Here is a 15,908-nt window from a genome sequence, read left to right on the forward strand (position 1 = left end):
GCGCACTAAAATAATAATAATAAAAAAATAGGTGACAGTACCTGCATACCAAGAGTTGGCAAACTTGGGGCTCCTGGGTGGCTCAGTCAGTTAAGTGTCTGACTTCCACCTGGGTCATGATCTCAGGGTCCTGAGATCGAGCCCCCTGTGTCCAGCCCTGTGACCAGCTCCGCTCTCAGTGGGAGTCTGCTTGTCCCTCTCCCTCTCCTTCTGCCCCCTCCCCCAGCCCCCACCTCCCCAGCCCCTGCTCGTGCTCTCTCTGTCTCTCTCTCAAATAAATAAAATCTTGAAAAAGAAGAAATAAGAGTTGGCAAACTTTTGGGCGCCTGGGTGGCTCAGTTGGTTAAGCGACTGCCTTTGGCTCAGGTCATGATCCTGGCGTGCCTGTATCAAGTCCCGCATCGGGCTCCCTGCTCGGCGGGGAGTCTGCTTCTCCCTCTGACCCTCCTCCTTCTCATGCTCTCTCTCTCATTCTCTCTCTCTCTCAAATAAATAAATAAAAATCTTAAAAAAAAAAAAAAAGAGTTGGCAAACTTTTTTTCAGCCAGGTAGTAATTATTTCATTTTAGGCTTTGCAGGTCATATGGTCTGCATCACAGCTATTCAACTCTGAATACAACCCCGTTGTGGCCTGAAGCAGCTAGAGATGACACATAAACAAGGGGTATGCCTGTGTTGCCATAAAACTTTATTTACAGAAATAGGTAGCGGCCAGAATTGGCCCTCAGGAAAGAGTTGGCCAACCCTTGCCTCACCATGGAACCACCAAGTAGTTAGAAAGTTCTTCTGTCCTTCTGTAGATACTCATGTAGTAGGATAATATTTTGGAACATAACCCCATGGCTTTTCATTCTCAGTAATTTCTTTTAACTTTCTGTGTGAGAGCCTTAGTACCTGCAGGCATTCTGCAAACTCTTCCTTCAGGTAACTGCCTGGCTTGCTCCCTTCCTCCTCAGGTTGGAGCTTTCCCCCAAGCATGCTCTTTATGCTTTATGCTTCTCCTTGGTTATTTCCCCGTTTAACATACTCTGTATTTCCCTACTCTGCAAGCTCCATGAGGACAGGTATGTTAATTGGTGTTATTCTCTATTCCAGTGCTTCATATAGGCTCTGGCACATAGTAGATGCTCAGTAAATATTTGTTAAATGAAGAATAATAATGGTAATATCTATCTAGTACTTACTACGTGCCGGGCACTGTAAAAAGCGCTTTGTGTTTATTTAATTTATATTAAAGTATTTCATATAGGGGCGCCTGGGTGGCTCAGTCGGTTGAGCGTCTGCCTTCAGCTCAGGTCATGTTTCCGGGGTCCTGGCATCGAGTCCCACATCAGGCTCCCTGCTCAGCGGGGAGCCTGCTTCTCCCTCTCCTCCCCACTCATGCTGTCACTATTTCTGTCTGTCTCTCTCTCTCTCAAATAAATAAACTCTTTAAAAAAAAAGAAAAAATACAGTATTTCATATAAATACACATTTACATTTACTTTATATTAATTATATATTATTATACAATATATTAACATGTGGTTTAACTTATATTAATCCTCACAACAACCATTCTACTATGTCTATCTGATATGTATCTGGGCAGTGACAATGCACATGCCTAATTGCCGCAGAGAAAGGCCAAAAAGCAACACCTGTAAAGTTAAAATCCTTGGCTTTTCCTTCCAAAATAGTTCATCAAAACCCACAGCGAAGGTAATAGTGTTGACAGCCAAGGCATTTGCTTGCAAGAGCTGAACTTTTAAAAATTAAAAAAAAAATGTAGGTAGGTTTTTGTGTAGCTAAAGGGCTTTGAGTATAAAGTTTATCCTTAAATAATAGTTTGTGATGAACACATGCTTTTTAGAAGGAGATGGGAAAAAACACTCTTGGCTTTGGGGTGCCTAGCAGCCTAGTTGGTGGAGCATGCAGCTCTTGATCTCAGAGTCGTAAGTTCGAGGCCCATGTTGGGTGTAGAAATTACTTAAAAGAAAATCTTTAAACAGGGTAAGAAAGCAGCAGAATGGACCCCTGGTGTGGACCTGGAGGTGTTCCTGATCGGAAAGATCTAGGCCTGGATTATCCGGTGTGTTCCAGGAGGCTAGAAGCTGCATCTCCAAGAACCAGGGCAGGACCAGGACATGGAGTAGCGCTGACTGACTGAGGTTCCATGTGGAAGGGCCAGGGCAGCCCAAAGCCCCTGGGATCCTCTTAGTGAGGCAGAGGCAGCTGGGCGGGGAGGGGAAGGACAGACCTGAAGGGAACTGGAATCTGGCTGAGAAGTTTCCAGAGCATGAGGCCGGAGTACAAGAGACCACAGTGTGATGAGGTCATCTGGGTAAAACCCAGGAGATGCGGCTACCCACCATCTTCAATGGTCTTCACCCCTAAGCCATAACACAGAAGCCACCTGCCCCCATCCTACTTACTCCTAAGAAGAGGGAAAATCTGCCTTCACTGAGTGTGCGATTAAGTTCTCTGGTAGTCACCTAAGAACTGAGCTAAGAGCGAAATGAAGTGCAAGATGGATTAAAAAAAATGACAGTTTTGTATGCATGAGATTGGTGATAATGAGACCAGTCCCTGTTGCTCCAATGTGGAAAGATCTCCAAGGCATAGAGTTAAGTGGAAAGGAAGCAAGCCATAAAACACAATGTAAAGTACATTCCCATTTATGCAAATGGGAGTAGAGGGGATGTGGGAGGGCGGGACTTTCCCTTTTTTGTCCATGGCCTTCTTCTGGTTTGAACTTTTGGTATTTAGCTACTTTTTGTACAAATACAATAGTGAAATTTAAAAATGCTGTCACAATGCTGCATAAACCTTTTTTTAAACTCAAGCACCATCATTTCAGGACCACCTTCTTTCCTGTCCCTCCTCCACCCCCACAGGCAATGGAGTGGTCTTGCAGTTACCCAGACACTCTTGCCACGGCATATATACCACGTAGTATTGAAAATGATTGGCTCATGGGTTTAGGGTCTCCACTAAACTATGGGTTCCTCAAGGGCAAGGAATGTGTCTTATTCATCTTTGTGCCCAGAATCTTCTAGGATTTCCACACATACGTGATGAATGAGTGAGGGAAAAAAATGATAATAAAGCTATTTCTGACTTCAGATTAGTCCCTGAGTTCTATTTCATCACATTTTAAAATATCATTATTATGACCTACTTAAAATTTGAGGATGAAACCTAAAACCGAAAAAGCCCAAATTAATAAAAGCAAAGCAGAGTTCCTTATTGAAAGTGAGTTTTCCAACAACTCTCTAGAACCATGCCATATTTAAGGTGAAAGCACCAACACAGGGCATGAGTATTATGAATGATCAACAGTCTCCTATCTTTAAAATTCAGGCCTAGAATTTTATGTAACAATGACATCATCTATAGCTTCCTTTCAGTATAACATTTGGATGTTAGCAGGCACTAAAAATACATAAGGGAAATTCAAAGGAGCTCCTCTGAGTCTAAGCAACCCATGAAGTCCAACTCCCCTCCTTTCAAGATTTTAAGAGACCTGACAAAGTGACTAAGACAGATCTCGATAAGGTGACAAATAGACACCAAATTATTATAACTGAAAGTAACCAGAACTTGACATACTAAGCACCCAAACTCAAAACTGAAAAAACTCAGACATAGGATTCCGGGGTCTCTGTACAGGTGACAGAGAAAGGTCAGTGGATTTGCAGACTTTGAGATCTCTCTCTGGGGTCAAAATGGGGTGTGGAAACGGGGCTCCGCAGGTTTGGGAGGAGGGGTGTGAAGAACACAGCCTTAGATAGGGCGTCTCCTGACTGATCGCTCTGGGTCTGCTTCGGCGGGAGGTGGAAACAGCTCATTTCAGGAACCGAGAGCAGTGAGGGGGGAGGGGAAAGAACCTGCATAGGAAAGGGAATCTCACCGGGACCCCTTGTTCCTCTTTCCAACTTCAGTTCTTCCCCCTGGGTGGATGGACTGGACCTGCACGGGGTTAACCAACTCGGGCACTCGGTGCTACGAGCATAGGAAGGCTTTTGTTTGGTATCTTCCATTTGGCTCTCAAGGGCGGCAGAGACCACGGGAAGCGTCCCATCTCTGACTATGGGATACGGCAGCACGAAGACTGCCGTGATCTTTTTCCTTATGCTGATCTCAAGCTCTATTCCTTTGGATGTATTTCAGATATACACGTTGATTATTTCTCTAGGTTTTTCTTGGTGTAGCGTCAATATGGAACATAGTGTGTTTTAGAATACCACCATTAAAGCAGACTTCGGGTGAGATTGCTCTTTAGGTGCTTTCTCATCAAGAGCAACAGGGGCTTAAGCCAGAGTGCCCCATGATCGCAGGAATGTTAAAAACACAGATGCCGGAGGGACTGAGATGTTCCGCTAGTCACCCCTTTAGGCAGCAAGGCCAAGTTTGTGCTTTCTCTACTCCCATCCACCTTCAGACACTACTGCCCCTCGCAGATGAATTTGTCCATTTTTTTTCTTTATCTTTATTGTCAGGACTTTAGTCCACGCCACCATCATTTCTTACCTGGTTTCCTGTATAGTTTTCTTATTTGTCTCCCTATTTTGGTATTCATGTGTCTTCAGTCTGTTCTCATAGATGCCACTGAGATCTTTTTACAAACAAATTATTAGCTTCCCAAGGGCTCCTACTGCGCTTAGAATAAAATTCAGATTCTTGCCAGGGTCTCAATGACCTGACCCCTGCCTTCCTTGTCAACACAGGCTTCCTCTGGCTTCTAGAACAGAAGTGCTCACACAGATGGCCCCTCTTTCCAAGCCACTTTTCACCCCATTCTTTACATGGCTTACTGCTTCTCATCTTGCAGGCTTATATATCTTTTCCTTGGAGAGATTTTCTCTGACACTCTTGTCTATTTTCTATTCCTGCACCAACCAGGTTTATTAGCTTCAGAACCCTCGTCACAATCTGTAATTACAGGATTATGTAATTTACTTCTACTCTGTATCCTCTCAGACCATAAACTCTCTGAGGGAAGAAATCGTATGTGGTACCTAGCACATCATCTGACACACAGTAGGTGCAATCAATAAAGAGTAGTTGCATAAATGCATTTTTCTGAAGTGTTAATGGAAAAATAAATAACTGAGGAAAATCCCAACCTCCTCAAAGATAGTCAATCTTAACTCATGCCACAGCCATAAGGGATTGGGGCAAATTCACAGACACCTTGCAGGGCTTTCTGTCTCCCCATTTAGGGTCCTCAGCAGCCTCCACACAGCTGGGGTCCCCTTGCTTCCTGCTTCTTGACATTGTGGACTTTTTTTCTTAATCAGGAAAAGGGCTCAGGCTAAAATCTGATACTCCAGTCTTTTCAGTCAGCCTTGGCTTCTGAAGGTCACACAGATTTGTATCGACATTGTTGGATTAACAAAGAATAGACCCTCCTTCTTCTCAGAGCATTTGAAAAGCTCTCTTAAGTGCTGGGCATTCTTGTTTTTAGTAGGAGTCCACCCCTTCATTGTATCAAACATACTAAGAGGAATGCAGAACTCACATTTGATACAATACTCTTGCTGTAAAATATTTTGGAAAAGATTTTTATAATTTTACTCTTAGAATTTTTGACGATGACTCACATTTAATTTTTGATCGGCTATTTATTATCTTTTTAAGTCAATCATTATGTATACTTTAAAATAAAAGCTAATTCACAAATTACTTGTAAATGTAGTGGCATTTTGACTAAACCAAATAAACTTGACTGTACTATGTTATGTTTTGCAGGCAGTTAATAAAATGTTTATCATTAATATTAGTTTTATAGTTTCCTGATTCAGTTTTTTTTTTAAGGTTTTATTTTTAAGTAATCTCTGCACCCAACATGGGGCTCGAACTCATAACCCCAAGATCAAGCATTGCATGCTCTACCGACTGAGCCAGCCAGGTGCCCCTGGATTCAGTTTTTTTTTTTTTTAATCTGATCTCAAACTTTTTCTAAAAAAAGAAAAGAAAAGAAAAAGCCGTATGCCCTAAGCATTGGGAAGATGATGCCTAATTGATGAAAAAACATTACTTCTATTTTCCTCATAGTTGCAGCCTTCCTTTTTCTTAGGGATTCTGTGGGCTTCTCCTCCCCCTACGTATACAAACTTAGTTCAACACTGCCGAAATTACACTATAACTATAATAAATAGCAAGGAATAACTTAAAAGGCTGTTCTCTTATAGGAATGGGCCGGTATGTTAAATGCTATTACCGTGTTGTTTATTTAACCAGGGAAGATGGTTGCATTTAAAAAAAATTACTTAAACATAACACAAATGAATTTTAGAACATTTAGAAAACACAGAAATATATTTTTAAAATCATCCATCATCCAAACTGCACCCCTGATATATATCACTTGACAGTATGGTGTATTTTCTTTTTTGGTCGTTTACATGTATACACACACACATACACACATTTTATGATATTAAAACCATACTTATATACAATTTTGTATCTCATTTTTTCCCACTTATATTAGCATCCGATTACGTTATATCATTATATTCTCTGAAAATGCCACTTCTATCGGTTGCATTATAGTCTGCTATTTGTATCTACTGTAATTCACTTAATTGCTCTCGCAATGTTGGAAATTTCTATTTCTACTGTAAAGGTGTGCATACTAAATATACAATGCCATCTGAGATTGACTCCTGTCCTCCACAGAGGTTCCACAGGGGCTGCTAAAATTCTCACCCTCTGGCTTGGGGAGTGGAGGAGAAAATGAGGCAGGCTGGGGACATGGTCACCCTCTATGTTGGCTCCTTTATGTCCAGTCTTCTACCCATCCAATCTCCCTAAGTCAGGCCAACAGAAGAGTTGCCAACTAAGTGGTAGATTCCTGGAATTACTCCACTGTCCTGGAAGTCCCAGCCAGTTACTGAAGCCAGAAGGATCACTATCAATATTTCAGCTGGGTGGACAACCCTACCAGCTCCCACCAAAACACAGCCAGCCCAGGAGGGGTTTGGACAGCACCGCTAGACCCTCAGAACTCCCAGATGGCAAGCTGGCCTGCCTCCTGTCAACCTTCCCACGAAAGAAAAAATAATTCTTATGTCGCATTTGAAGTCTTGGATCCCATTTATTACATTTTGTTTGGGTTCAACTGTATGTACTTTAATAACGGTCTTCCAAAATAATACCATTTTGAATGGGAAGGCTCTGGCTGACACCACATTAGATGAAATGGAATGGTCCCACATCTTGCCTTGATTTCCTTATGGAGCAATGAAAGGCATAAAAGCTTCCAAACAGCGTTACTGAATGACTCAATGAAGAATTCTAATTGGAATTATTCAACTGAGGAAGGTCTTTTTTTTTTTTAATGAAAAGGGTAATAAAATATAAAAAGCAAAGCATCCACTTATTTCAATCTTCATTTTTAGTGTTGTATACCTTAATTAACATCACGCTTTCACCATACTTTTCGAGGCTAGTAAATAGAATTGGTTACGTTAAGAGACAGAAAAACAAGGACAACAGTAACAACAAGCAGAAGCAAGTGAGAATCTGCCTTTCCATCTTCCCGACATTTCCTTCCTTCTTTGCAGTAAATTTGGCTGCTAGACCATTTCTTGCAGCTGTGATGGCCTTGGCATTTGGATGAATAGCCCAAGAGGCCAAATGCAAACAAATGGGAGCAGCATCCCCCTTGACCAACACAACCATATGCATCCTGAAATCAAATTTCCTTGCTCTTCTTTCTCTAGCCATGCCTCTGGCCAAGACCATTGTGACATGCTGGTGGTTGGGGTGCTGCAACTCTGCCCCGACAGACACAAGCTGCCTGAATGAGGTGCTGAACCAAGGTCATATGCATTGTTTCATTATTGCACAAACTCCAAGGAAAATAGTGATCAAATTGCTAAGTTGCAAAATCCACATAGTATCTAACCCTCAACCTTATTTTTAAAATTAAAAAGTTATTTATTTATTTTAGAGACAGAGATAGTGTGTGCAAGTGGGGGAAGGGGCAGAGGGAGAGAGTCCTTCAGGCAGATTCCTTGCTGAACACGGAGCCCACGCTGGGGCTCAAACTCACTATCTATGACATCATGACTGGAGCCAAAACCAAGTCTGACACTTAACCAACTGAGCCACCTAGGCGTCCCTAACCCTCAACTTTAAATATTATGCCTCACCTAACCTAATCTCCCAATAAACTATTCTGAATGGAACCTGGCACAAACATATCCTGGGCATGGAAACTTCATGTGTAATTTTATTGTGGGAGATGAAAATTTCCTTTCCATTTGTTCACCAAAACTTTGCTGTAGGTGCTACCAGAAAGGGAGTATGTTAGGTTCATCAGGAGAATACAGAGTGAATACCACATGGACCCTGCCTTCAAGAGTTTATTGTTTACCAACGAATCAGGAAATCTCTTAAGTATAGATCTCAGTTGTCTGATGTATATAATTTGAGAACTGGATTAGGTATTTCCTGTGGTCATTTCTGTGACTCCAGAATTTCCACATCACACACACCCTCTGCAAAGTACAAAGTTAATGCAAAAGGTCATTGGCAAAATCATTTAATGACCTATTCACGAATGGCTTTTAATATAGTGCCATTCAAAGCAAGTTAAATCACCCAAAATTCTATCCCTTAACAATACTGTATCATATACTTGAAAGTTACTAAGAGAGTAGATCTTACATGTTCTCATCACACACGTGAGCACACACACTCAGCAAATAACGTGTGATGGAGATGTTAACCTTATTGTATTAATCATCTCACCACATATACATATCAAATCATCAGGCTGTACACCTTAAACTTACCCAATGTGATATGTCAATTGTAACTCAATGAAGCTGGAAAAAAAAAATCTGTCCTTTAAAGGATACAACTCTCCTCATTACTATCTGAAAATAGCACATGGATGTTCATATCCGTGCCTATGCTCCTGATTGCCCCTAGCAGGGATGACGCCTTTCGCGCCCATCCATAACATCCTGACTCCTACATCTGACAGTTCCCACAGGTGTCCATCTCCCCTTCCTGTAGGTTCCTTCAGCATGTTGTCATCACTAAATCCAGTGTTTTTAGCATTTACGGTACACCCACTGTCTTGCATTAATGATATACAATTAAGTACAATGAAACTCTTATGGAACAAATCAAGTGTTACGGAAGCACTGAGGTGAAGATTGATTTTGACCAGGAGGACCATGAAAGCACCAGAGAAGAGATAATATTTGAGCACAACTGTTTTCAAGGCCAGGACCTGGTAAAGGGGGTTTATGTGGAGTAATGATGAAAGGCAGTAATCAATGATGAGTCTAAGCTTTCAAGCCTGGATCAATGAAAATTTGTTAAACAAATGAACTTCTAGCTGGGGTAACTGAGTGATAGGAACGCCATTTCCAATAGAATATAAAAATGAAACAACATGTGGGTTGGGGGGAGAAGTTGAACTTGGTTTTAGACACCTTTTTTGTGTGTGTGTGTGCACACATAAGCAGGGGGAAAAGGCAGAGGGAGAGGGAGAAGAAGGCTCCCCACTCAGTGGGGAGCCCACTGCGGGGCTGGATCCCAGGACCTGAGCCAAAGGCAGGCACTCAACCAACTGAGCCACCCAGGTGCCCCCATTTTAGACACTTTTTTCTTAAAGATGCATTGTAAACACTTTCTGAAGGCACTTGTGGACAACTGATGTAGTGATATTCACCTGGGCACTTACTTCTCCGAGGTCAGTGGACAATATATGGGTTATCTGCAAGTACTCCACATTTTATCTAGTATGTATATAATGCTGTATGGTTTACCAAGGGCTTTTCATAGCCATTGTCTGCTGTTGATTTTGATTCTAATAAACATCCTCTAAAGTAGGTAGGGCAGAACCTTAACTACCAGGCCCAGAGTAGTCCCTAAAGTGACATGTGTCTGATTATCTTTTGTTAACACAAAGAACGAGAAACAAGAGGGAAAGAACAAGAGGACTTTGGTGCTACCCGTGTTTAAAGAACAAAGAAAAAAAGAGGAGCAAATGAACGTGACCCACATGACCTGTCACTCCCCACCCCCATGAGACTTGAGTTCTTTAAGGGATAAGGGTCTGCCATCCTTTGTCTCCTTGACAGAACCAAGCAGATCACCAAGCACACAGTGGGTATCCACTATGTTTGAGTGGAGTAATAATGACAATAGATAACATGTTTGCCCAGTGGGCTGAGTCAGGGGCAGGTATGGGGACAGCACTGTTTTTAGACACACTTGTAACGACAGCTTCCTGAGGTGCGTCAGTTCTTCCCAGCATTAAGGTGTACATGGATGAAGGCACTGAACAGATTTCCGTGGAAGGTGAGTGGAATGAGTAAAAGAAATGTAAGCAACGTTGCAGAGGATTTGACGTAGAAGGTGCAGGTTGGGGCCTCATTCTCTAGGCGAAACCAAGGGCTGTGAATGAGGAATCCAGGGTCCTGCCGGGTGGAGGGAGTAGGAAAGACAGCGGGTGTGGTAGGTGGGAGTCTCCCTTCTGCACCACTCAGAGAGTGCAGCAAGTCTGAAGTCCAGTGTATGAAAGGCCCGATAGTTAAAGGCACAACAGGATTATAACTTCATTTCAGTGCCACTCTGGGAGGTGGCCAACGATGTGCCCGGGTCCCCTCCCCGGTGCTAGGGAAGCCCTGGTCTCCATGCAGCATTTCAAGTCTCGCAAGCTCTTCTGACTCCTGGCAACGGTAAGTGGCAGTTCCGTGAGCCTCATTCCTTCGCCCGACCGCCGCCTCTGGGGGCTCCTTTTCTCGGATCTCCCCACTCTTCTGTCCTGCCCCCTCCCTTTCTCCTGGGGGAGCAGAAGGGGTTGCCCTGCGGGAGTCCTCCCACTCCCCGCGGCCTCTTCAGCTGGCCGGGAGCGGCCGCCTTGTGTTGGCCCGCACACTGGGGGCGGCCGGACCACCGCGGAACGGGAGCCGGAGCCCAAACGCGAGGCTGCCGCTTAACGGTCCCGCGGCCGCGCCCCGCCTGGCGGCGCCGCAACTGCTACCCGCCCGCCCTCTGCGTCATGACGCCGGCGCCCAACGCGGAAGCCGCTCGCGGCGCGCCTGGTCCAGCCGCGGGCTGAGCGCGGAGCCTCGGCGGGCGCGGGATCCGGGCCGGGGCGCGAGCCGAGCGCAGCCTCCCTCCTCTGCCGGGCCGAGCGGGCAAAGCGGGCGGAGCGGGCACGGCGCGCCGGGGCCGCCGCCGGGGGGATGCGGCTGCCTCCCCGGGCCGGCTTGTAGAGAGGGCGGGTCCCCGGCCTCGGGAGCGCGGCGGTGGAGGGGACAGAGGCGGCGGCCATGGCGACCCCCGGCAACCTGGGGTCCTCCGTCTTGGCGAGCAAGACCAAGACCAAGAAGAAGCACTTCGTAGCGCAGAAGGTGAAGCTCTTTCGGGCCAGCGATCCGCTGCTCAGCGTCCTGATGTGGGGGGTAAACCACTCGGTAAGGGCTCGGGCTGCGGCGCGCAGTCCCTTTCCTCCTCCTCCTCCTCTTCCTCCTCGCTCCCCTCCTCCTTCTGCTGCAGCTGCTGCGGGGCGGGGAGCCCGAGCGGGGACCCGGCCCTTCGGCTGCTCGCTCTCCGGGGTTGTCCGCCCGCGGCGGCGCCTCGGTGTCCCCATCCCCGCGGCGCGCGCCCGCCTCTCCGGGTCCCCCGGGCGCCCCTTGGACCCCCTTTGGACGTAGGGCCGGATGCGGGACGAGGGGTCCCATCTGCACTTGAGCCCTGCGGCGGGGACCAGTGTCGTCCCCCGTCCCTCCATTCGTCCGTCGGCCGGCCGGTCCTCGCAGGCGGGCAACTGGGAAGTTTGTGCGGGGCACGGCTCCGCCTGGGCTGTCATCCCAGGCGGGGGGGACTGCTGGGGTCTGAGCCTTGGAGATGCTCCCTTATGGCAGCGAGGGGGCGGGGGCGGTCGGGTCCTCCGCTGGCTGGCAGGTGTACCCGTGCGAGGCTCGGAGCGTCTGGAGCCTCCCCGCGGGGGAAGAGGGGTGAGAATACTGGAGATCTTGGTCAGCGGCTTTAGTGCTTCGGTCCATTTTTTTTTCCTTTAAAGGCGATATTATTGGACACAAGGAATCTTTTTGGCAAAGAAAAAGCTCGTGTAAATATGGCACTGGTGTTTAGCATCTTCCTCTGCTCCTCTCCCGCATCGCCCTACCGCTGTGCTGGCTGAAGAGCTGCTTGGCGGGGAGTCTTCCTCCCCACACCTCCTCCCCCACCTTGGGGAGCCAGGCCGAAGTCACCGACTGCGGAAAGGCGGCCTGGGGATGACAGCAGGAGGGGGTCTCGGCGGGCGCGGACAGAAAGCCGTCTCGAGTTGGCCGCACCCGTTTTGGGGGTTTGTTTAAAAGGCTGGAGGAGAACGCTCCGAAAGGTTAGCTTAACAACACAGCCAGAGGTGGTGGAAGATGAGCCGCTGCGAGCTATGCGGACTGCGGTTTGAGGGTCTGAAATAGCCTCCTGCTGATCTTCCTGCGAGAAACTCCTGCAGTTTTGATCTCCTTAGGATCAGGAAACATGATAGGAGCTGTTGGCTGAGCCATGAAAGTTTAAATGAGCCTGTGAATTTTGACCATGATCTTACCCACTGCAGTCAGTTAGCATATGAGGGAAAGTGTAAGCTTGCTTTCCCTACTTTTGATTTCTGTGGATGCCTGTGTGCCCTTTTCAGCATAAGAGAAATGACAGAAAACCATTCTCAATTTAAGGAAGTTGTTTAAAATGGCTCAAAAGCATCATATTTGTATTTTCCTTTCCCAGGCTGAGCTGGGGGAAAAGTGAAGCAGCATATCAGGATTGATTGTGTTTGCATGAAGTTTAAGAGAGTTAAGAAAATGAGTTGTGTTTAAAAAAATGAATGCCTGATCCATTGAAGTTCATTTTAACGTCCTGATAACTTCTTTAGCAATTAGGAACGTGAGCTTTTACAACCGCATATGTTAATGCACCAAAAGTCTCCAAAGTTTCATTGTAGTAAGTAAAATGGAATTTTTCCTGTATTATAAATCTACAATTTAGAGTTATGTCTAATCCTATTAAGCTTTTTAAATTATTTATGTTAGTTGCTTTTTAAAAAATATTAATATTGTTCTGTATTTATTGGTGCTTTTATCTCCTTTGGAGTTCTGGTGTTTTGGTCAGGTGAGTTTGTGTATGAGGGTTTAATGTAGTAAAGTATTAGTGCCAACAGTATGCTGCTGAAAAAGAATGTGCTTTCTGGGCATTAGTCTGAATTCCAGTTTACTTTACAAAATCTTGTAATTATGCATATTTTATTGTAACCACTTATGTTGTTACCTTATATTTAGGAATTGCTACATTTGTTTTAGCATTTCTTGCTAATTGGAACTTTCAAAACTACTTAAGGCTTATAAAAATGTTGTATGATTTGTAGATGGTACATTTTATGTTATTTTCTTTTGCTTTCAAGAAAAGTTAGCAATTCTAAGTATAGTCATGCGGAGGAGTCAAGTTATCATAGTATGTAATGTAACCATGTTATTCTTTCAACAAGTATGTAGTAGGCACACAGACAGTACCGGTCACTGTGCAAAAGATCACTAAAAATGCCCATATTTTCGTCCAAATATCTTTATTTTGAGGGCTTAATTGACATAAGAATGGTCTATTTCACAGTGTTCTTTCTCAAAATGTCTGTTTTCTTTATTTGTGGGAAAAAAGTGTATATAACTATGAAATCTAAGCACCAAGATGCTATGTATTTCTGGTTGATTTCTTTTAAGTTAACAAAGTCTAATACTAGATAAACATTTTTATATGAACTTGACTAAATATGACCAAAGTCTACAGTATAATGTGAGAATAAACTACATCAGCATTATTAAGAAGGAGCAAGCTTACTGTTTTATGTGATAGGGACATTTGAGAAAGCGTAGCCGAGGAGGAGCACATTATTTAAATCAGTTTGTCTCCTATGTTTTTAATGTGACCAGAATCAATGGGAAAAGATTTATCACGAATGTAGCAATTTCATGCTTTTGTAATTCATTTGAATTTGTCTTACAGATACTTAGCAATAACTATACATTTGTAGTACTAAAGGGTAACTTCATATTTATTTTATCATGGAGGCATTTTATATGGGGATTGGGAACCTACATACTCTGGTAAAATGCTCATTGTACACGTGTTCTAATTTTTTCTCTAATTCTGCTGACCTTGGGCATGATAACTAATGAGTTTTTGCATCGATGTTTGCATCTATGAAAGTAAGGTGACTGGACTGGATGATTTCCAAGTATTTTTCTAACTTCAAGACTCAACTATTTTTACAGTCTCCTGGGTTCATAGCATTATGTTAGGATCTGTAGACTAACAGTAGTTAATAGTATAGAACAAAAGTGGCATTACTATTGTAACTTTGAAAATGCGCAACAGTCAGGGAATTTTCAAGGCTGTGACTAGAGGGAAGAAATCTGTGGTGATTGTAAGAGAGGTGTGAACTGAGAGTTTGTTGGATTGATTGGAATTGGATTGTAGTGCGGTCTGTGAAGTCAAAGTCTATTTGATTGAAATGTAAAAACTTGCAATTAAGGTGGAAATTTCCAAGTCCATTGTGGTGGTAATTCTAAATGACAAGAATAAGCCTGACTTTGTGTGGTGAATTTGATATGTTACTGCTTTCTAACTTAAAATACCCATCAGTGAATGGATCCCTGCCAATTTTTATTTTAAGTATTTTAAGCAGGGAATATAATTGAATACATAAAGGAAAAAAAGACGACTTAAGGAGGTAATTTTGTCTTGTTGCATTTGTAATTAAACTAAAAATGATCAGGCAGTTAGCTCCCTAAAATTATATTTTAATAGTGTGTGGAACATGTGGAGAAGCCAAGACTTGTTTTAAAGAGATATCCTAAAAGATTTTAATGGAGAGTGAAATGTGAGCTTTTTGAAAATTAGTGTTTAAAGACCTAATTAAATATCTAAAGGAGTTCCTCTGTATAGAAAAAATTTAAAGGACATAAAACTTGTTGAAAACAAATACAGTATTTAGAAGGAGTCAGTATTAATGTTAAAGTCCTTTTGTGGCAAGCTATAGAAATATGAATGAGCTGAGCCAAAAACTTTACATGTTAGGAGGGTTTTGGAGGTCTGTCCCAGTGCAAGGGACCGATTAGTAACCAAACCAAGAGAACAGGAATAGGGTTGGGTTCAGCAATAATTGGAACCAGGTGCTTGGGTGCTGTTGGGACTTTTCTGTCCGTTTTGGCTTTTTTCGTGCTCATAGCTGACTGGTTTCCTCCACAGGGCAGGGAACTAATGGTTCCTGAGTTTCACATTTTGTAACTTCTGCCCGCCCCCCCCCGCCCCCCTCCCCGCCAGCTTCCCCAAAGGGAGTTTCTGTCGCCGGTTCAGTTATAAAAATCCCATGGAGGGATTCTGACTGTCCTGGCATCCCCCTGGGCTAAGCAGTTAGGAAAAGGTGGAAGCTGCTCTTGTCTTTTGGAACAGTTCCCCTAAAAATGGAGTGGGCCTGAACAGACCGAATCAGGCAGGTATCTGTCCTCGTGGTAGAGCTGGGGTGTTTATCTTGGTGTCTGGGTGCCATGTTTGTGTGTTTGGGCAAATATGCCGTTTTCTGGGGAGAGCATCCGTAACTTTTGTTATATTCTCCACAAGGCCTGGGACTTGAAGTAGGTAAATACTATATCAGAGAAATAGTGATGTCTTTTAGGTTTGTGGGTTTATATTTATTTGGGCATTGAAAAAAATGAAAGAAGGAAACTAGGTTTAAAAATGAAATGAGTGACTATGAAATATTGACTGAATAGGATATAATGAGGCAATTAAATTAAAATAGTAATTAGCTAGACATTAGATGAAACTTATGGAATGGAGCCCAAATAACCATTCATTCAAGAACCAGTCTCGCACTGTTTTTGTTTTTGTTTTTAAGT

The 15,908-nt window shown here is 43.9% G+C and overlaps 1 protein-coding gene across 4 annotated transcripts in view; it reads left to right on the top strand.

Annotated features, from left to right (window-relative positions):
- Positions 1-11,038: 11,038 nt before the first annotated feature.
- PIP4K2A (phosphatidylinositol-5-phosphate 4-kinase type 2 alpha) overlaps positions 11,039-15,908 on the top strand; it is a 173,293-nt gene continuing 168,423 nt past the window's right edge. The window contains exon 1 of one of the 4 annotated variants that reach the window (XM_027592629.2): positions 11,039-11,432. In XM_027592629.2, the coding sequence (XP_027448430.1) occupies positions 11,289-11,432 (144 nt within the window). In that variant the 5' untranslated portion in view covers positions 11,039-11,288. The remainder of the gene's footprint in view (positions 11,433-15,908) is intronic. The other 3 variants (XM_027592631.2, XM_027592630.2, XM_027592633.2) reach the window with 3 other exon arrangements.

This window comes from Zalophus californianus, chromosome 9, assembly GCF_009762305.2.
Source record: "Zalophus californianus isolate mZalCal1 chromosome 9, mZalCal1.pri.v2, whole genome shotgun sequence".
NCBI lineage: Eukaryota > Metazoa > Chordata > Mammalia > Carnivora > Otariidae > Zalophus > Zalophus californianus.